Genomic DNA, 21038 nt, shown 5'->3' with positions numbered 1-21038 from the left:
GGCATCCGTTATGTCTGCTGTTGCAGTTCCTGCAGCTCTTCAAGCGCGCGGCCATTGTGGTGACTTCTATGATAATCACCTCGGACCTGGCACTGCAGGTGCTATCAATGGTGGCAAACAGTGCCAAAATTTCAGAAAAGCCGGAGAGAGTCCAAATGATCAATCAACATACACCATGAGAATGAATGGCGTTTGCCTTCACTGCGATTTTTACTTGTAAGTATATAAAAGTAGGCCTAGCGAGAAACTATCTGACAGTCTTGTAGCAAAGAAAACTGTAATGACGTATCATACGGCATGGGGAGCACTAGAGGACTCTCTGGAAATGAGCAAAAAGATTATAGGATTGCTAAGAGCTTTCGGTGCTAGTCAGTAAAGTACTACTGCTGAGTTTAAGCTATATGCATTACTTTGTCTTAGATTACTTATTTGCTTAGATATAGTATTTCGATTTTGAAGGTTGTGTAAGGGGCTACGCCGAAGAACTTTCTACTTGTCTATCTTTGTATCAGTGTACAGTGTCAGACCTGGCTGGCAATATATACTATTCTGCACCATAATCAGTACTTCGCTGATCATACGTACCTTTTTGGTTGCATAGCGTAGTGGTGCAGGGCTGCGTTCTGACAGACATCAGATCTCATCAACTCCACACCATGTGTCAAACATATCCCCCAAATCCAACGCTTTACCACCCTCTTCCAATGTCCTTCTCTCAATCAAAGTCCACAGGTCAAACCCGTCCTCTTCGTCTTCCTCATCACCATCCTCCATGTCATCATTTCCACTACCACCACTAACCGGCACGTAAGCCTCCACTCCTCTGCAACTTGCCACACACTCATCCAGCAAATTCCAATCCGTCACCCCTTTGAGGTCCATTTGTGGATCGCCCAGCCCCTCATATCTCATCACAGGTGGGGCGCCGTTCGACAAGGTATAACTTGTGTCCAGGCCCGTGATCTTCGAGATGTACGAGTGAGATTCGTTGCGTGAGGCAGGCATCGGTAGAGTGTGTGCGTTGAATTCCGTGAGAGAAGGGGTAAGGACATCGGGGTCTTGTTTGTTGAAGAGTTGTACGGCTAAGTCGCGGGCGCGTTCGGTGTGAGATTTTATGACGCCGAGGGCTGGGAGGGGAATGTATCTTGTTGTTGTCCGTTGCTTGGAGACACCTCTAGTGCCATTTCCATCCTCCTCTTCCTCATTCGCAACATCTATACGACCATTGGACGGCGGCGCAACGCCTACGCCTCCATCCCCTAGGAACTGTGCCCAGGGCTTCAGCCCACTGACCCAAGGCCCCGTCTCATACTCGCCCACAGGACACCACGCCTCACCCCAGGGGTCGTAAATGACCTGATCACCTGTGGACTCTCTCCGTCCCCAAACCGTAACTTCAAATAGGGAAATTGTATCTCTAACGCTCTTCTCAAATGCCCTAGCATGGTTCGCGCCCGGAACCTCTCCTCCAAAGGCTGCAGCTGCCTCGGCTGCTTCCAGCACCGCTTCGTAAGGAAGACGTGACGCGTTTTCTTGCCAGATGTCTAGGAGATAGAACCATATCGACTGCATAAGCGGGGTATCTGTGGGGTAGGAATCGGCAAAGTAGTCGAGGAGGGTCGCGGCGCAGGACCAGTACTTGGTTGTGAAGGTGGATTCGCAGGGGTGACAGGGCCAGGTGTCTGGCCTACGGCGATGCGGGCAGGTCGGATGGGAAAGAAGGGACTTAATCTGCTTGTAAGCGGTTGGGAAGACGATGTCGTTATTACCGCAAATGTACCGGTTGGCTGTTGGGGGTAGCGTGGTGTGGTCTGTTATGAAAATGACGGGTGGTAGTGGCATTGCGACAAATTTTGGAGGGTAAAAAGTCATTGCATGCAAAACCGATGCTATTTGATTTAACTTCAGTTTGGAGTTTGAGTATTGGTACTGAAGTGGAGTTTGAGTTGTAGTCCAGATCAATGTACTAGTGCCAAGGCTGCAGCCTTGCACAATACACTTCTTCGGAGTGGCTCACAATAAGAGTCTTGATAGTAACAGACGGGAGTCTATCCAAACACCGAGATACTGCTTTCTATACTCTTCAATCTTCCTACCACTTCGACATGCGACTAAGCGTGCTCATTCTCCCATGTTGCATGTTACTCAACAGCGCTTCCTCTAGGGCTGATTGGCTGATGCCCGCATCTATCTAATATCAGTACACGTACCATTCCAAAGGAGGGCAACACTTTGACTCACCATCGATATCGCTGAAACTGCTGCCCATACTAGGTGTGCCTTCGCTGCCTTCAATCCTGGATCGAGGTCCTCCGCGCCGTGGACTGCCGAGTCGGCCTAGTGCTGCACGATGATCCGAAGCCGGACTCATAGGGCTTTTTGCTGCTGATGGAGGTCCACCAGAGCTAGTCATTGACGACGCAGTCTCGGTGGTCGCAAGTGACTGCACGTCGATAGACTTTGGTCTTGGTGCCGGAGCATTTCTCGTGCGGTCAGCCTGGAACACGTTTTGCCCGGGCTTACTATCGGTACTAAAACGCGCATCTGATGCATACTTGCTGTTGCTGGCTCGTGGTCTAGCTGCCGTCGCAAAGGGTAGACTTGTCTCATGTGAGCCCAAATCGTCAGTCTCTTGAGTTCCATCACCTTCCTCGAACGTGGAAAGTTCTCGAGGTTTCTTTTGTTGAAAACGTGGAGGGCGCTTAAATAGCTGGCTTCGATGGGCTGGATGATCAGTATCCGACAGCGATGATGAGCTCGAAGACGAGGAATCAGGGATCTCTGGAGAAGCAGCTTCGTCATTACGATAGCTGGGTGGTGCAGCTGGGGGATTTGCGCGATCATCAGACTTCCGACTGGTCAAGTTGGGGCGTCGGGTGGAGCGTGTTGACAGAGTTCGAGCTGGCGCCTGAGTATCTGCTCGAGATTGGGTTATTGTGGTCGTAGATGGCGTCCTGGAGAGGGGAGGCGCTAGACAATGTCAGAAGATGCACTTACCATAGAATCCACCTTGTTCGTTGAAGTACTCACCTGGCGTCGTTACCTCTGCACCACGTAGACTTGGACTGTCCTTCGATCGTCCAGCCAATGCAGACGTGGTTCTACCAGCTACTCTTTGTTAGCAATACCAAACAATAGTGAACACTTCTCCTACCTCCAGATCCGGCACTGCCACCCCTCCGCATCGCAACACCACCAACACCAGTCATAGTGCTTCCACCAGTCGGCGATGATGATGGAACAGCGTTCGAGATGCTGACCTTCTTCATCTGATTGCGAACATGATCGAGATGCCGCTCGTACAACCATGCTGCTTGCTGAAGAAGAAAGGTCGGAGGAACTTGAAACTTGTCGGCTCTGTTATGGTCAGCAAGGCTGATACATGGCTGGATCGCATGTACATACAGCTCAACCCCTATAATATGTCAGTACCATTGACATCGCGTTACATGAAGAAAGCTTACAGTTTAAATCACTAGTCTTTGAAGACTTTGATATGACCTTCCACAATTGGCGGTCCCTCTCGGCATCCCATTGTGCCTGGGCGATGGTCAGATGAACGCCCAAGACGCAGACATAGGTCACTTTACCTGTGGAGGATCCTCAAAGTCACCGCGGATGAATGGGAGACGTATCAGTGCTGTGAACTGGACTGAAGACATTTAGAGATGATCTGACGTAGATACGAAGGTGTAGTTTGATGGAGAGATGGTCAACGGAGGTGTGGTGATGCGACTAGGCTGTCGAATGAAGTAAGGCGTGAACTGATGTACGCATGTGGCTGGTCAGGCAGGAGCAGCAAGCCTTTGAATAGAGCGCGAGTCGAAGGTTACTTTACTTGACTCAGGTCTTTCCTGTGTTCATGTCATGTAACTTCGCGATCGGTACTGTGTTGTTCAGGACTACTTGTAGGCCAAGGTCGCGTGCACCCTTGACGACGCGAACTCCGCACCGCCACACTTTCCCCGTGAAAGCCACAGCGGCCCCGCTACAGGGCATAAAATACTCGACACGGGCGCATGCATAAATCTCCACCAAACACAGTCATTCCACCAACATCAACTCCAGAAAATTAACTCACTGGAACAAGATGTCGACCCAAGCAATTACCAACATTGACATTCAAGGCAAGTTGCCTAAGGTCGCCTCTGGAAAAGTGCGCGACCTGTACGCAATTGACGATGACACACTGTTGTTCGTCGCCAGCGACCGTATATCAGCATACGACGTCATCATGGAGAATGTAAGTAGTATAATCACCGAATCCCAAGAACTCCCTTTGATAAAAATGCCAGGGTATCCCAGGGAAAGGCGCTCTTCTAACTGCCATGTCAATCTACTGGTTCCATTGCCTCCCCACTAAAGTTCCCGGCCTCAAAACCCATTTCCTTTCCCAAGACCTCCCAGCCGCCATCCAGGACCAAACTTCCCTCAAGGACCGCAGCATGCAAGTTCGTCGTCTGCGCATCCTGCCCATTGAATCTATAGTCCGCGGCTACATCACCGGATCAGGCTGGTCCGAGTACACCAAGTCCGGAACCGTCAACGGAATTAGTATGCCCAAGGGATTGATTGAAGGTCAGAAGCTACCACAACCATTGTGGACACCGAGTACCAAGGCGGAAGTAGGCGGCAAAGACGAGAATATCAGCCCCGAGGAAGCTAGACGTCTGATTGGTGATGAGAAGATTGCGAAGCGCGTGGAGGAGCTTTCACTGGCTATCTACAGTGCTGCTGCGGACCGCGCAGAGGAGGTCGGTATTATCCTCGCTGACACCAAGTTCGAGTTTGGAGTTGATGAGAAGGGCGAAGTGGTGCTCGTTGATGAGGTTTTGACACCGGATAGCTCAAGGTTTTGGCCAAAGGAGTCATGGGAGAAGAATTTGGGAAAGGCGCAACCTAGCTATGACAAGCAGTTCCTCAGGGACTGGCTGACAAGTAACGGGCTGAAGGGCAAGGAGGGAGTCGCAGTGCCGGCGGAAATTGTGGAGAAGACAGCCGCGAAGTACAGGGAGGCTTGTGAGAAGCTTACAGGCAAGAGTGCGTAAGATTGTGCTGAGGATGGGAGGGTTGAAGAATACGATGCGTAAGGCGTAGCTGGTATGAAGCCTTGGTAATGCCAGACTTGAAGATAAGGCATATCCAAGTACCATCGAAGTCACTTCCAACATATGCTGCATGAAGACCAATCATCAAAGTATTTCTTCATTCAGTTAATCTATATACCTCATTCTAGCCTTCTCAACGACACATTCAGGCTAAGCACTAATCCCAGCATATCGCGTTTCCGTTCTTAACGCCATGCTGTATACATCTCACAGCAATGCAAATTCCAAACAATACCCTATGTAGTCCCATAACGCTATATGCAGATAAACCCTTCCCACTAGAAACTCCGGTGTGATGCAATGTCATGAACAGATCATAGCAGTAACCCGGGAAAACGCCTCGCTTCATGCTTTAGAATAGGAATAGAAGCTTATGTGGGACCCAAAAACATATGAGATAACGAGTGGAAGAAAATACATAAACGAAACGAAGGTGGTCCACAAAACTAGTGGATGTGAACGCGAAATAGAAGTAGTACAGCGCATGCAGACTCATACCTTCCGCGCACCAAAGAGACTCAAGTTGATTGCAGTCTCATTGCCATTCGGGTTTCCAGAGGACTCAGCTAGAATCTCCCACCTCGGCTGCACGAATGGGTAGTGCCGAATCTCCCTGTCTTGCCTGATTTGCAGCTTGCCTGGCGCCTGCGTACCTGTCTGGCCTTGGCTACTGGTTTGGCTCTGACTCGCTGCAGGAGTCGAACGCTGCGAGTAGACAGGCGAGGGTTGCATGGCGCGCTGTTGCATTTGCTGCATCTGCTGCATTTGCGACATTTGCTGGAGTGGAGAAGGAGAGGCTTGGCCCGACGGTGTTCGTTGAAGCTGAGCAGGCAGCATCTTGTTCTGCGGATGCTGGTGGTATTGCTGCTGCTGCTGTGCGCGCATCTGCTGCGCTTGTTGAGCTGCCTGCATTTGCTGCTGTCTTTGCTGTTGTTGCTGCTGAAAGTAGCGTTGCTGTGGCGTTGCAGAACTATTGGCGGGTACCTGTGGGCTCTGATATGGCGATTGCTGATTTTGAAGGGGTGTTGGCGTTGGTGGTTGCGAGGACGCTTGGTTCAGGGGGGTGTTGACTGGTTTGGCCAGAACAAGCCAGCCGTCGACTGGCGCTGTCACTCCCAGGATGAAGACACAGCGTGCATCGCTTGCAAGCCTGGCACCTTCCAACCGAGTAACGTGAAACCGGACGTCGTCCGAGATATAGTCCGAGAGGAATACTGTAACGTCGAAGACATGCTCAGTGATTGTAGGGTATAGTTCCAGAGACGGATGAATGAGTAGAGCAGCCATGGCACTCATCATAGCGGTCTGGTGTGGATGGGTCGCGTCGCTCAGCATGGCCGATGCGTGAGACACTACCAGACGGAGGAGGGCATTCAACCAAGAATATACCTCTAGAACCGAGAGTCTGCTGTCTTCAAGAGCCTGGCTTATGCCTTTGAATCTCTCGATCAAAGCTTGAAGCAGAGCAGTCTGTTCCGTGGTCTCCGAGCGCTTACTTGAAGTCAGGTCAATAACCGTAAGATATTTTTGAACTACTGCTGGCGAGACCTTTTCGGCCTCTTCTGCTTTGATTGCAGGTGACATGCACAAGAAGGCAGAGGCATTGATGATCTCGCGTTCAGCATGTTGTCGTATCTGGTCAGTGAGAGCAGCATCCAAGCTTGCGAGAAGCTCTAATCCTGAAGGTTGATCCTCTTCTACCGCTGTCTTGATAGCGCTCAAGAGAGACGCAGAGAGTGCCTCACCAGAGTCTCCCAACGAGGCTGCGCTTGACGAGAACAGCTGCTCGATGGTCGCTTGGCAGATCGGCAACGACAACTCGCTGGCAAGTGCAAAAACTGCGAGTACTTGCTGTCCAGGGCTCTTCTCCGGTAGTTTCATGTGGCCTCTGGGATCCAGGAGGTTATCTAGTGATGGCTTGAAGTAATGACTTGAACCCTCCTTATTCAGCTTGGACAAGCATCCCGGATCGCTAACGAGGCGATGTTTCAGGACATGCAGCATTGGCTTGCTACGCAGAAAGTCTGAAAGCTGCGCTTGGGTCTTCTGAGATGGAATCATGGAGCCAAGCCCAATTACCTCACCAATACATTGCGTAAAGCGACCTTCAGTTTCTAGGCAGAGCTTTCGTTGCTCCAGGCGATATCGATATGCATCTTGTGGCGAGCAAGACTGAACCAGTGTATCAGAAGGCAAAGTAATCAGCATGCCCTTGAGGGCGCTCTGGAAACCACCTTCAGAAGGATTAGTCTTGAACTTAGCGATACAAGCTCGAAGAGTGTCCAAGAAAGATGTCAAAGGAACACAGCCGGAACCAACAAGAGTGGGCAAGGCTACCCGCAGCGTGTCGGTCCTTTGAGCCATCAGGCTTAAGATCAGCCATTCGTTCACGACCATGTCGAAGGTCGGTTCGTCGAAGCAGCATAGCCGATGGAACCAGGCATGGTGGCTGTTCAAGTGGAACGAGCCCTTGGCTAGATGTTCTTCTAGGTTACTAACAATCTTGCGAAGTACTCGTCCCATCATTTGCTGATCCATGTTGGTACCACTCGAAAGAACGCGCTCAATATCGTCATCCGAAGATGATCCTGTTTGCATGACCTCACCCATGTTGTCAGAGGCTGGCGAACAGGCCACAAGTGAGTTCCGCTGGTTCAGTTGACTCAGATCATAGTTGAGGAACTGTGGAAGTTGGCCATCAGCATGCGCCGTACGAGCCAGGCTGGCAAGACTGAGCAATAGTTCTCGATCGGGTAATCGGACCGTTCGCAGGGCAGCATATCTCGTTGCGATCCTACCAAACAAAGGGTCAAAAGCACCTATAGCACGAAATGCTTTGGCATGGTAGTTGATCGTATCCGCAGCAGAAGCAAGAACATTAGGGTCCAAAGATGTAGTTGCCACGCCGACAATGTCCGCAAGTATAGCAAGGTCTCCAAAGCGCTCAAGATAGGATCTTACAATGTGGAAGTCCCATGGCGACAATAGAGATACCGCAGCGGTCTCTTCGACAGACGAGTCCTTGGTAGGTATGCTATACAATGTAAGCGGAGTCGCGGCCAGTGTGCTGAAAGAACTTACTGCGTGCTGACCTCAGCATACTGAGCGACGTGTTGACGTAGCCAGATACCCAGCTCAAGCTTTACTGTCGAACTAAGCTTGTCTAGCTCTACGTCGTTCGGCTTAGCTGTGTCGGTGTAGATACCGAACAAGGTAGGTAACGTCTGGGATATTATGTGCTCGGCGTAGCTAAGTGCTCTTTGCTCTAGCTCGGCTGAATGCATAGTTCCACGTAGGAGTGTATTTCGTAACGTACGGATTTGGTCTGTTAGTCCACTGAGGGGTATTTCAGTGACCAGGCGCAACGGCCAGGAATGTGGTGAAGATAGATCCGTGCTGTGTCCGGTAGACCCTGTAGCGATGAGCCACTGTAGATAACGTCCAGTAGCGAAAGTCTTTGAGCGAACCAACTCAGCAACGATTCTAAAGAGAATATTCGGGTCGCCGGTAGCCACCCAGGCCATGTCACGAAGATACGAAACGATTCCGTCGTACACATCTGCGCCAAGATGGTTCCACCTGCGGAGTAGCCGGGTCGCCAGATAGATCCTGTGCGCTCCATCTCGGTAGCACGTACATGCCCATTGAAGAAGCATGCTGATCAACCGTGGAGCGTCGGCGACGATCTCCATACAATCACACGACAGGTCCTCGATGCGCACTGGCTTGCTGTAGTCTACAGAGTCCAGTATCCGGTAGACGCGGCCAGCCGGTGTCTGCGAAGCGGAGGGAGCTTTCTTTGGGGATTGCAGGAGCCTAGCATTTCTCAACTCGAGCCTCCGGACGGCTTGCGTTACATGTGCATGGTTCTTCCTGTCGGCAAGTTTTTGCAGAAGGGGGCCATATCTGGCCCACGCAGTCGGAAGCAGCAGACAGGCAGGTCGTGTCGCGAGCAGTCGAATGACAGTGTTCTCTAGATATTGTAAGACGGCCAAGTAAGGCCTCAGATCCTCAAGTCGATAGATCTTATCAAGCTGATTGAGCAGTGACTCAGCAAGAGATTTGCCGCGGCGTCGACAGCAGGTTACGGCCGTCCAGTAGTGAGAGATGGACACAACCAGCAGCCAGATAAACAGGCGTTCGGAGGGACATGTGTCCAGGCCATTGACTATCCAATCCAGGAAGTGGTCATCGTCGAGGAGGTGCTCTTTGTAGAGGTGGGTCGCAAGCTGGAGGGCATACGTGATTCGAGGTTTCCAGTCACCCTGCCCAATACTGCCAATGACACCGTCTATAAACTGCTCGACCGAACTGGTCCAGCCTCTGCCCCATGTCACAGTGCCGGCCTGGCCCTTTCTCTTGTGGGCGCGCAGTTCGTTGATACCCACGCACTTGGCCAACCACAGGGCTCTCGGAAGGGGGATGTTCTTGTTGAGACATTGTTCCAGCAGCACTTTGCCTGTAAGTCCGTGGGGGATGGTGCGGCTGAGTCGGCGGAGGCCTGTCGTTGGATTTGCCAAGTCGTGCAGCCACTGCTCGCGGGTCGAGTCTCTCAGCGTCAATCGTGGTGGGGGCTTGAAGGTATTGGGGGTTTGCAGGCGACCGGTCTGTTGTCTCTTCTCTAGTACGGCGACGAACAGGGTCGACAGCGTGCTGAGCCCAGACTTGTTCTTGAGGTTGTTGATGAGCGAGGGGCGGGCGGTGTTGGACTCGTTCATAATCTGCGGCTTGTTACTGACGCCTGCCTTGATTAGCGCTTCAGACAGGTTGTCCTCGGGATTGTTGCCGGTCCATGGAAACAGATCGGCGGCCTTCCCACCGGGAAAATGGACGGGTGGAACGACAGCTTCAGGGCCACCGGGTTTGGGCGCGTCTTTGACTCCTGTGCCACCGGGCAGTATGCGACGCTGGTGCGGAGCATCTCTCAGGTGCAGGGAGCCCGGGCGTGGGGGCTGGGGCAGGTTCGCGGTCGGCTGATACGGGAAGGAGTGTAGGGGCAGCTCGACGGGGTGGATCGGGGGGATGGTGGTGTAGAAGAGCGGCGGGCGTCCTCGCGGAGGAGGCCTCGCGGCATCGTGGGCAGCGCTGTGTACAGATGGGGGGCGTTCGTCCTCTAGGGCCGGATCGATGCAGTCCGGCTGAAGGAGCGTATGGGCAGGCTTCGAGGGCCGGCGCTGCACCTGGGACCGAGGAGGCAGGGCGCTGCCACGATTCTGTAGAGATTCGTGAATCCCCGGGCCAGGTCGAGAAGTCATCGCACACACAGCGACTTCATCGTTGTATCAGGCGCATGCAGTTGTTGGGCCAAGGGAGCGAGCGAGGGCTGGGCGAGGTCAGGAGGCGCCGATGTTGGGGCGGCAGCATGTGCGAGCAACACACTCGGGGATGGAAGGGAGGGACTAATGTGTTGCTCGGATGAGGGCAATGGGGGCCGACGCAGAGGGATTGACGTGAGGTCTGAGGTTATCTTGGATTGCGAACAGCGGAGACGATCACCCGGTAATACGACAGAGCGACATGGGTTCCACACTAAGACGGGGCCAACGACATCCCGGACCGGTACCATAGAGAGCCAGCCGCCGCTCACGCCTCACGCTGCAACAAAGATCACTCCATCAATCTCCACTCCGCCAGCCTACGGTAGATATCTCGGCCACCGACGACACACCGCCCGACCACCAGCTCCACGATGGCTTCCAAGAAGGACATGCGCCGCGCCGACCTCAGTACGTGATGCCGCGGAACTTTCCCGCAAGACACGTCCGTCATAGGGGTTCCAACGGTTTAACCTTCCACCTGCAATGCCTCTAGTCACGTGTCTAACGCGCTTTCACCTGCAGTCGTGCCCTACGCCGAGCCAGAGAAGGGCAAGGATGACAACGACATGGCGAGCACGCTCTCGAGCACACTGCCCATGGCTGCCGTGAGTGCCCTCCGCTGTCCCAATCCCACGTTACACGGCTGATATCGTGTCCCAGATCTTCACGCGAAACAAGTAGGCACTACCCAGATACGTGTCTAGCCGTGCCCAATATCAATAACTGACATCACGCGTGCTGCACAGAATGATCGGCTGGTAAGTTCCCTCATCTTGTGCCACGTCCCTTATTGACTCGATGCAGGGTTGCTGTAGTATTCGCTATCCAGTCGTGGCTCGCTGAGACACCCGAGCAGAAGAGAACATCGTCTACACCCGCCTACTTCCAGGTGGGCATGTCCAGTACGTATTACCACTACCTGATGCTTAATCATCAAGCTAACCAAGATACAGTCATGTCGCTTCTAGTTGTAAGTTTGGCCCCCGGACCTGACTCTGACTGTGACTGGTTCCTCTTATTGATGCTGTGCTACAGAGTTACTCGTCCATGTTCCTTCCGCCCCCGCCGGTCAGGCCTGGGCAAGCATCTGGAACGGAAGCGTTCCCTGCTGCTCCGCCATCGTAGGCTGCCGTGCGAGAAAATGGTGTGTAGCTGGTAGTCAGGTAGCCACTGTACCATGTAATTGTATAATTCGACATCCTCACCGAGCAAGCGACGATACTTGTCGGTTAGCTCGTAATGCCCATATCACTTGCTCGCCCCATGTGTCACCATGTCATACTCGTTCCTTTTCATTCGCGCCTTACGCTCGCCATACCGATCAGCTTTGAAACGGCGAGCACCACCCAGCACCCTTCGCCATGCACAGACCACGGCGGGGCTCGCCTTCCTCTCCCGCCGCATTCCCCACCTCTTTCTCTCAGCCTGCTCGACCCTCCAAACACACACTTGCAGCCTCCCGACTTGTGCACCACCACGACCAAACCACCCAAACTCCACTCTCAGCACACGCAAGTAACTCGCCCGCTACCCACGGCAGTCACACCCCAACAACCCCCCACCTACACGCGCGCTCACCGACTGTCGTATGTCCATCGAGAACCTTAAGACCTTCGGTAAGACGTCACACCTGAAGCGCATGCGAGGCAGCTACTGACCAAGTGTTTGCAGACCCGTTCGCGGAAGCGGATGAAGATACCGGCCAGGTCAAGCAGACTCAGCAGGACTACATTCATATTCGTATCCAACGTACGTCCCTCACCGCCCTTGCACACTGATGCAAAGTCCTCACCACGCACCCAACCCACTTGCGCACTTGCCAACATGTCCCCAAAGGCTCACGCGTGTCGTGTGACATTTTCTAAAGACCCCCCGGCTAACACAACACAGAGCGCAATGGCCGCAAGACCCTGACGACCGTCCAAGGTCTTCCTAAGAAGTTTGACCAGAAGAAGATCCTCAAAGTGATCAAAAAGAAGTTTGCCTGCAATGGCACCATCGTAAGCGACGCCGAGATGGGCGAAGTCGTCCAGCTCCAAGGCGATCAGCGCAAAGACGTCCAGGACTTCTTGACCGACAAGAAGGAGGGACTCGGTCTCGATGCTAAGACGATCAAGGTGAGTCACACAGCAGCATGAGTGTCGTATCGAAACACCAACTGACAATAAATCAGGTCCACGGTTTCTAGTCTTCTATGACTGCTGCCTTGTGCCTCTTCGATATGCCGGCTTCCTTTGTCTGCAGCACGGCTAAAGCGGCACAGCTTTTCGTAAGCTTGAGTCATACGCCCTGATTCAAGTATGAAGAGAAGGACGGATTTCAAGGTCGAATCGAGCATGTGCGCGACAGTAGAATGCTGGGCGCCGAACGATTGCATGTACCTGGGTTGTCGTTATTGCTACTAGCAACTAGAGCTCAAATGACATGACTATCCTCTATCCATCGCACTTCTTTAGTGAACACTTTTCCTGTATGATACACACAACGTGATGTCAAGTTTATTCACACTTGTGACTTCGAAGTCGCGTCTCCATACCACGTATGATTACACCTGAAGTTTCTGGAGCGCGACCACACGCTCTCATCACATCCATCATATATACAAATATGGTTACAGAGTCTCTCTTTCGTTTCTCGTTCTCTCTCACACCCCAGGTGTCGAAATTAAGCAGGGCCAAGCTGTGTATCCAACATCTTAGCCCAATACTTCTCGTCGCTCGCAACCACACTCGGCGTCGACTCCTTGGCAAAGCCCCAAACCTTCCAATCCTCCTCTACCCCTCTGACAACCCTCTTCTGCAATACGAGATACTCCACCACTGTCTTGGGCACTCCATTGTCCGCATACTTGTCGCCGCTCTTGACAATCTGGTTCACATTCTCGCCCTCATCCTCTAGTTTCTGGATTCGTTGGCGGGCCTTTTCAGTTCGTTGGCGTACGGCATCCGGGACCCAGGGGAGAGGAGGAGCAACAGCGCGTGGCGAAGAAGATGACTTTGCAGATTTAGACGATGACTGTGCAGATCTAGACGAAGAAGAATCAGGTCGTTTGAGCGACTGAACGGATTCGATTCGTACAACGACTTGTCTGTAAGCTGAATCTGGTTGTTCTTCGCCCAGAGGTGCGGCGCGGTGCGAGACTACGCGCATGGATTTGACTTTGTGGAGGTGCCAGGACATGTTGAGTTTGCCTCCGCGGGCGGCGACACGCTGTTTGAGCTTCTTGACGAGGGGAGGTAGGCATATTTGCTCGAGGGGGCCTATGTTGCCTCTGTTGGATTTGTTAGTCCGTCGTGTATATATGGGGCATTATCGGGACTGGAGGGAAAGTGCAGAGACGTACTTGGCAAAGCATTGCTGGATTCGCTTGTAGTGTCTCTGCGCTAGGACTTTGTATTGTGTGTTGTTGAATGGATCGACGGGTAGGTATTTTGTCCAGCCGGATTTTTGAATGCACGCGCGGTAATAGTATCGTCTGGGTAATCATGTCAGCTCTCAACATCAAAGTTCCTGTGCAGCTCCCCAACCAAGTCTGAACCTGTTGCCCCTCTATTCCCTTCGCTGAGGCTCTCACTCAGGATTCAGCCCAAAGAAAGTCCAACTTACGAATAAAGAGCCGTTGCCTTGTGCTTGACCATGTTCCAGTAATATCCCATGACTTCTCTAACATGGTCTGTCTCTTCCCACACGTCCTTAAAAGATGCTCTCACAATTGTATTCTGCAAGATACCAATATCCTCCGCCATGGCATCTGCATCCCGTTGCGCACGGTCAAAGTTGACCTTCGGGGAAGGCGCAACTTGGGCCTCAGCAGCAGATCTTGTTTGCGCCTTGTCCTGGCCGAATTGGCTACGCTTGTTCGGGCGTGAGGGAGTGCTGGAGAAAGTACGGCGAGATGATGGATGGGTTATGGCGGGTTGGGCGGAGCGGAGGAGGATTTGGTGGCGTTGAAAGAGGCATTGCCGTTGCAGCGCTGGTATTCGTATACTCCGAAGCGGTAGTTGTGAAGACATCGTGGGCGGGACTTGTGCTCGGGGCGAGCGTCGGGCGTTCGCGATGAGGATGTTCAATATGTCAAAGTCGATGTTCGGGCGGGAAGTCCGCGCTAGTGAGGCACATAGTACGATTGGCCCTGCGCTGGTGCCTTTTGAAACTACGTATTTACTGCAAGCCGCAGATTGGAAGAAGAACAATAATGTGCAATGCAACATGTTCGTTGTAATTACAAGAGATATTCTTCCAGAGAAGAGCTGCGCACGTTTGCTACTGGTCTCAAATGTCTACCACAAACCGTATCCACAGATTTCATGTCGTCGTATATGCTCCCGTGTAACCAACATTATACAAGTACATGCTCAATCAGAGCTGAGTGGTGATACAAGACGCCATATATGCGTCCCAAGGTCCCAACTTTTCATAACGCCGTTTCTATGCATCAAAACCTGTACTCATCTACACCTGTATGCCAAAAACGTCAACTCATCACATGTTACTGCTCTCTCCAAGGAACTTCAGTACACCTTCGTAGGTACCGAACATAATAGCGGCACTGGGTACCACACGGAACATGTGAGGCACCAGACCGCCGTAGAGCGCCGCCATGCCTTCTTCTTTCCAGATCAATCGGAAGCATTGAACGAGGCCTGTGTACTTCTGTCGGCCGTCTTCCATTGGTGCCTGCCTTAGACGTGTTCGGACGACCTCATGTGGATATGTGATGAGCGCAGCGACGAACTTGGCTGATCCGGCAGCCGTCAATTTGCCAGTCCACGCCACAGTCTGGTCCCAAACAGTTGGTGGTTTTCCGCTAGCGATGACACGTTCTTCTCTCCGTGCCAGCGATAGCTTCATCTGCTCGTACAGCATCCATTGCAATGTGCTCTCAGTAACACCCAGGTAACTGGCAGTCAATCCGCGATACAGACCGCGAACACCCTCTTTCCGTACAGTTTGCATGGTGCAGTCGAATGCGTTCTTGTATTGGCGCCCGCGGCCATCCGCGTGTGTGTTCTTGTCAAGTTGCAATCTCGTCTTGACAAGCCAAATGGGGTTGGTGGCGGTTCCAGTCACAATACCGGCGGCAGCCGCACTGCAGAGATGCACCCATGCTGCCTCCTGGCCATTGTTGAAGTGTGTGCTGATCAGCCGCTTGCCGTTTCCATATGCGAAGAAGTTGATTGCGCGTGCGGGGACTACGCCGATAAGATTGGGACCCAACCCTTTGAAAAGTGCCCGCCATCCCTCTGCCTTGGGAACCTGCCATAATATCTCTCCAGTTTCTCGGATGTGGAGGAGCGAGCTGCGACCGAAGGACATGGTTTCGATTGGGGGTAGGCCACGGGCGGAACGCATTGCGGCGAGATGCTGTTGGTAGAAAGTAGATTGCAGACGAGTCTTCAGGACATCCAGCGGGGCTGTCAAAGTCGCCGAGGCCATGCCACCGAGGCTGCTCAAATGTTAGTCCTAGAGTCATGATCGAGAGTCGGAGGTGATATTACCCTCCAGCGACAAAATGCGCCCATGACTTTCCAGACTTGGGATCTTGTTTCGCTACCGGTGCGCCATCTGGCTGTTTGGGGGGAGTGACTTCTCCCAACTCTCGCGACGACGGGGGGAGGGGCTGCAGCGGTTGGGTTGTGTCGTCTCGAATACTTCGAGGCCTGGAGGCTTCTTGCAGTGTCATCGAGGCAGAGAAGGCGCGTGGCGAAGTATGGCAGTGTGGGTTGAGGGAGGCACGCGCAGATGAATAGTTGGAAGTGTCAGAAACGCCGGGTTAATCGTGTATCATTGGAGGGGTTTGTCTCGTCAGTCAGCAGAGGTGGTGGGATGTATTTGCCCATGCAGCTGTCCCCAGATTTTTGGTATGGTCAACCAAAGCGGCTAGCCTCTGGCGAGACTACCGCGGCGTCATTTGCAGTGCGTCGTGCGCTCATCGAAGTCCAACTGCCATTGCGCCCGCAGCTTTCACGGACTGTCCCTTTAGATTCCCCACACCTTTCACGCCATCATGCGACCAACCTCGGCCTGCCTCGCGCCAGGCTTCCTGAAGCGGAGTCTGGACGAATTCAAGCGCCTCTCCAACTTTGGTGAGCTCTGCAGTTGCATGTGCTGGATGCGCCGCCACTAATCTCCGCAGCACTCAAGCTCGAAGGCATTAGGTCACCGTCCAAGCCCTTCCCTCTGATCCACTTCAACCAGCCTGAGGACCTGGAACGATGCAAGCGCATGAGCGACAAAGACATCGGCGGCTATTCCACCGCGAACTTCGACTACCATCCTGTCACCCAAACCGAGCCCTCACACGTCCGCTTCCACGGTACCATATCCACACAACTACCACACAACCAACCACACATTCAAAGAACAGGCTATGCGGGATGGAGAACACTTGACCGAGGCTCAACTATCTTCGGCAAGTCATTGTGGGACGTGACCATGTACAACTTCCTTGCAATTCAGTTCAAGTCAGACGGTCGCAAGTACTTTGTGAACGTGCAGACCGAGTCCATTGTGCCCACGGATATTCACCAGCATTTGCTGCACTCCAAGACACCTGGCGAGTGGGAGACGATTCTGATGAAGTGGAACGAGTTTGTGCGGACGAACCATGGGCAGGTTGTAGAGCCACAGAGGGAGATGTTGACACAAAAGGTAAGGACAGTGGGTATCTCATTGATAGACCGGATACCCGGACCATACGATCTGAGCATCAGCAAGATTTGGGCAACCAACGCAACTAGCGAGGATGAGTTCTTGAACAGCGCTCCAGTGCCGCAACTGCAGTCTAGTCAAAACGATCTCAAGAACATTACGAGGAAAGACTCTGGATTTGGTGAGGGGTCAAGACAGAAGATTACATAGATGTATATATTGAATACGAACTTGCACAGTCTTTTGCACAACCTCCTGGTAATTCTGCGCTATCGACTTCTATGTAGTATGATTGTTTGGCAACAGCATCCTAGACAGAGCTGTAAATGGGACTATATTTGAGGCGCATGACTTCGCGACAGGTACGCGCTGCGCGCCTCGGCTGTTGACACCCTCCCACGACTTCCAACAAACACTCCATCTTAAACCTTGCAGCCTCGACAAATAGACCAGCTATCGCTTTGCTTGAGTGCAGTGCAGATGTCGCGCGAACCAACACAACAACAGTTTTCGTGTCGCCGATAAGTGCGAATACTCACATCTTCTGCGCCCAACGCTTTGTTCTGCTACGAACTTCAAGCCTCACCCACCAAAGATGGCTACCCCGCGCTACCTCACAGCGCAGAAGATCAGCCTTCTTGTTCTGACTCGTCTTTACTGCAGTTCAAGTCTTCCTTATTCCGCTACGATACCCATACTTTCCTTCATCTTGTCAAACAATCTACCCCCAGCACAATCCAGCGCTCGGCCACAGCGCTCTGCCACTTCCAATCAACAAGATACATCTTTCTCAATCGATGCCTTTGAAGATGTGCTGTCGGAACATGCGTCAAACATGCCGGGCAGAACTCTTCTCGATCTCTTTCTCAAGCACATGTGGGAAATGAACTCCTTCGATGCCCTCCACGCGCTGTTCGACAGTATCCTGGATCTGGTTACTCCACCGCCACCCGGCTCACAAGACGAAGAGTCGCTAGATCGGATCTATCTTTCCAAGACATCTCCTCTTGGAGCGTTCGTCCGTAGGGCACATCTGGAGTTTACAAGGCTACAGTTTGATGATTCGATGAAGCTCTGGTCTTCGTTCATCAGGTACAGGGCCCCAACAGCCCAATGGACAAAGAGGTTGGCTGGCCTCGCGTCAGGTGGCGTGGACATGGTGGTGTCTGAGATGGGCCTGCAAGGTGGCGATGATGTGTATGAGATCGCGTACGGACATCTGGAGGAGGATCAAGAGCAGGGTGCGGGTATGAGTCTGAATGATCTGGACCGGATACTGGATTTCCAACTCGACCGACTTCAGAGATTTGGAGACCGCGTTCCTGACGAGATGAAGGGCCAGCTCCGTAGTATGGTCAGCTCGTCGGGCATAGTGCATCGGCAAGCGCATCTCGTGCAGTTCTTCGATGCCTGGAAAGCAGGAGACTACACGTCTGCGTTTGACAACCTACACCGATACTACGACTATGCCATGCAGACGCGAGAGAAAATTCACTACCAGTATGCGCTGCTACACATGGCTATCCTACAAGCCGACTTTGGCTGTTTTGGTGAAGCAATTGCTGCCATCAATGAGACAATCGCCACAGCACGAGAGAATCAGGACATGACTTGCCTGAGCTTCAGTCTTAGCTGGCTGAATCATATGGCAAAGGCCTACCCCAAACAGATGAAGGGTGTTGGTTACATGAGTATGCTGGGAACTGAAAGGGATGCGTTGACATTTCTGAAAACCAAAGCCAAGGAGGCCAGAATGTACAGTCTGCTCAGTGCAACTTTACTAAACGAGGCAAAGTTATCTCTAACAATGGTACGTGGTTCTCCTTCGAATGAATGGATCATCGGAGCTAACATCAATAGGGCGATTCTATACCCCGAGCACTAGAACACATCTACCAGTCCTCACACCTTAACATCAAGGAGAATGTCAACAGTTACGGTAGTCAGATGCTGCTGACAGCGACCCTTTATCAGCGACTCGGCATCCCGCATCTCGCCAACATCCATTGTGATCTTCTTCTCGATTGTTACTCACACTCCTGTCCGATCGAAGAACGTCTCCGTGCTATTGGTCGCCGAGCTTTCGTCATAAGCCAGAGCGGCCGCTATGATGAGGCCATCAAGATGCTCGAAGCTGTCGACCCCTCAGTGTACAAATCACTAAAATTCCATCAATTCCTGGTACTTTGCATTGGTCTTATCAAGCTCAGGAGAGCTATCCGAAGGTAACGTCCTCTCTACATAGATTCAAGTCCCAGTTAACAACTCTAACCTTTGAAGCAGATCCGACTGGTCAACCGCTTCCCATCTGCTTGAGACACTCAAGCCTTCAGCCACACCCTCCATGCCCTCTCTCGACCCGGAACTCTCCTTTCTTCAACACGAAACCTATATCGACTACCTTATTTCCACATCGCAGTTTCCTCTCGCCTACCAATGTATTTCTTCACTTGCTCAATCTCTCAAAGAAGACAACGCAGATGTTCAGCAGCGTATCTCGGTTCTTCTAATGCAAGCAGAGCTGTGGAGAAGAGTGGGTAGACCAGAGAGGGGCTTCAGTGTAGCGCTCCGAGCGGCGAGTGTTAGTTTCAGGACACGACTTGCAAGCTCGCTGTGGACTGCGGTGGGATGTCTAGGTGCAATATTGAATACGTTGGGAGAGTATCGAGAAGCGAAGAGATTGATCGAGGCTGTGTTGCCGCAGGTATGTTGATTTCTCATTTCCAGACACCGTGCAGTTACTTACACTGACGTCTATGATAGGCATTGGAAGGCGCAGATACTATGCTTACAGGCACTCTCTATTCACACCTAGCAGACTCGTGTATGGGCCTTGGTAATCCCGACGCGTCGCCGCCAACTTCTAATACTGGATCCCAACGCCCCTCGACACCCAAAGCAGGCGAGCAAGCATCAAATCGCACTTGTTCTGGCAATATTACCAAAGCGGAACTCTACGTCGATCGGGCGACGGAATGCTTCAAGAAAGCGGCATATTTGGACGGGGAGTGCGATCAGTTGATGAAAAAGGCGATTATTGCAAAGTTGAGGGGTGATGAAAAAGTGGCAGAGGAATGGGCTATGAGACATAACCTCGTTTGGGATGAGGGTTATGGATCGCAAGAGATGTGAGATTGACTACCAGTAGAATTTGTGTCACAGTCAACAATGCAGACACAAAGGAAATGTATTGCTGGTCTACTCTCAGCTTGCGCTCGTTGTGCTATATACACATCCAACCCCACACTTGGTCTAGATGCTGGCTCGACTGTTTCTTGATATCAATGTTTGAAAGCGTGCCGAGTAAGCGTTTACTCGTCCTTCTTGTGGTAGTTGACCTTGTCGTTCCAGAAGAGGGTCTATTTGCATGTCAGTACATATATATGTCATCCTGTGCCAAGGACATGTTACCTTGTCACCGTCTCCCCAGAAGTAGTTCTTGGTACGGATGTTCTGGTACGCGTACTCGGGCCTCTCTGCGCGAGGGTTCTCGTGCTCCTCGTGGGCTACGTGCTCCCAGTGAGCATCCCACCTGACCTTGGCGTTGACACTGGCGACGATGATGCAGGGGATGGCAACGCTATCGTAGAATTAGCATGTTTCCTTGCTCCATCAATTTCTCGTTTCAAGGGGTAATTCCAATGGCGTGGTCTTCCCGCGTGTCTCCCTTCGTCCACAATCCTCCGTCTCTCCCACGTTCCCCCCTCCTCTGAGTCCACACCCGCCTCAAGTAATCGTGTACTTACTAGAGCGACAACTTGCGCCAGAACTCGCCAGACTCGGCAGCGTGCTGAGCAATGTGGGCACGCTCGCGGTTGAACTCGTTGTCCTCGGCTCCGGCAAACTGCTTGGGGCTCTCGGAGCTGTAGTTGCGGCGGCCGGCGCGGGCAGGGGCGCGGGCGAGAGCCTGACGAGGCGCGGCACGGGCGAAGGATCGAGCGGCGAACATGGCGACGATTGT

General features: G+C 52.4%; 10 protein-coding genes across 10 annotated transcripts; 4 read left to right on the top strand and 6 right to left on the bottom strand.

Moving 5' to 3' along the window:
* Positions 1-633: 633 nt before the first annotated feature.
* Positions 634-1842, bottom strand: J4E82_000482 (uncharacterized protein; the record flags this gene model as incomplete). Its single annotated transcript, XM_051726803.1, has 1 exon — positions 634-1842. One exon carries the CDS (start codon positions 1840-1842, stop codon positions 634-636), a length of 1209 nt encoding a protein of 402 aa, XP_051593228.1.
* Positions 1843-2092: 250 nt separating this feature from the next.
* Positions 2093-3662, bottom strand: J4E82_000481 (uncharacterized protein; the record flags this gene model as incomplete). The annotated part of the gene is made up of 7 exons (XM_051726802.1): positions 2093-2187; positions 2242-2970; positions 3031-3108; positions 3155-3357; positions 3406-3415; positions 3465-3540; positions 3591-3662. The coding sequence occupies 7 exons, from the start codon at positions 3660-3662 to the stop codon at positions 2093-2095; spliced, it is 1263 nt and encodes a 420-aa protein (XP_051593227.1).
* Positions 3663-4090: 428 nt separating this feature from the next.
* On the top strand, positions 4091-5048 carry J4E82_000480 (uncharacterized protein; the record flags this gene model as incomplete). The annotated part of the gene is made up of 2 exons (XM_051726801.1): positions 4091-4243; positions 4296-5048. 2 exons carry the CDS (start codon positions 4091-4093, stop codon positions 5046-5048), a joined length of 906 nt encoding a protein of 301 aa, XP_051593226.1.
* Positions 5049-5600: 552 nt separating this feature from the next.
* J4E82_000479 (uncharacterized protein) lies at positions 5601-10363 on the bottom strand (the record flags this gene model as incomplete). Its single annotated transcript, XM_051726800.1, has 2 exons — positions 5601-8142; positions 8190-10363. 2 exons carry the CDS (start codon positions 10361-10363, stop codon positions 5601-5603), a joined length of 4716 nt encoding a protein of 1571 aa, XP_051593225.1.
* A 434-nt stretch (positions 10364-10797) lies between these two features.
* On the top strand, positions 10798-12614 carry J4E82_000478 (uncharacterized protein; the record flags this gene model as incomplete). The annotated part of the gene is made up of 10 exons (XM_051726799.1): positions 10798-10834; positions 10949-11031; positions 11087-11103; positions 11173-11184; positions 11231-11328; positions 11380-11396; positions 11967-12042; positions 12098-12175; positions 12317-12543; positions 12600-12614. The coding sequence occupies 10 exons, from the start codon at positions 10798-10800 to the stop codon at positions 12612-12614; spliced, it is 660 nt and encodes a 219-aa protein (XP_051593224.1).
* Positions 12615-13090: 476 nt separating this feature from the next.
* On the bottom strand, positions 13091-14637 carry J4E82_000477 (uncharacterized protein; the record flags this gene model as incomplete). Its single annotated transcript, XM_051726798.1, has 3 exons — positions 13091-13697; positions 13770-13901; positions 14033-14637. 3 exons carry the CDS (start codon positions 14635-14637, stop codon positions 13091-13093), a joined length of 1344 nt encoding a protein of 447 aa, XP_051593223.1.
* Positions 14638-14908: 271 nt separating this feature from the next.
* Positions 14909-16109, bottom strand: J4E82_000476 (uncharacterized protein; the record flags this gene model as incomplete). The annotated part of the gene is made up of 2 exons (XM_051726797.1): positions 14909-15872; positions 15925-16109. The coding sequence occupies 2 exons, from the start codon at positions 16107-16109 to the stop codon at positions 14909-14911; spliced, it is 1149 nt and encodes a 382-aa protein (XP_051593222.1).
* A 324-nt stretch (positions 16110-16433) lies between these two features.
* Positions 16434-17287, top strand: J4E82_000475 (uncharacterized protein; the record flags this gene model as incomplete). Its single annotated transcript, XM_051726796.1, has 2 exons — positions 16434-16512; positions 16563-17287. 2 exons carry the CDS (start codon positions 16434-16436, stop codon positions 17285-17287), a joined length of 804 nt encoding a protein of 267 aa, XP_051593221.1.
* A 385-nt stretch (positions 17288-17672) lies between these two features.
* Positions 17673-20209, top strand: J4E82_000474 (uncharacterized protein; the record flags this gene model as incomplete). Its single annotated transcript, XM_051726795.1, has 4 exons — positions 17673-18887; positions 18938-19302; positions 19361-19781; positions 19841-20209. The coding sequence occupies 4 exons, from the start codon at positions 17673-17675 to the stop codon at positions 20207-20209; spliced, it is 2370 nt and encodes a 789-aa protein (XP_051593220.1).
* Positions 20210-20388: 179 nt separating this feature from the next.
* On the bottom strand, positions 20389-21026 carry J4E82_000473 (uncharacterized protein; the record flags this gene model as incomplete). The annotated part of the gene is made up of 3 exons (XM_051726794.1): positions 20389-20436; positions 20489-20657; positions 20824-21026. The coding sequence occupies 3 exons, from the start codon at positions 21024-21026 to the stop codon at positions 20389-20391; spliced, it is 420 nt and encodes a 139-aa protein (XP_051593219.1).
* Between the last annotated feature and the right edge of the window lie 12 nt (positions 21027-21038).

The sequence above is a fragment of the Alternaria postmessia genome (assembly GCF_024291825.1).
Source record: "Alternaria postmessia strain BMP 2775 chromosome Unknown scaffold_2, whole genome shotgun sequence".
Taxonomy (NCBI): domain Eukaryota; kingdom Fungi; phylum Ascomycota; class Dothideomycetes; order Pleosporales; family Pleosporaceae; genus Alternaria; species Alternaria postmessia.
The sequence above is the reverse complement of the archived record's forward strand: the minus strand, read 5'-3'. Positions and strand labels throughout refer to the sequence as shown.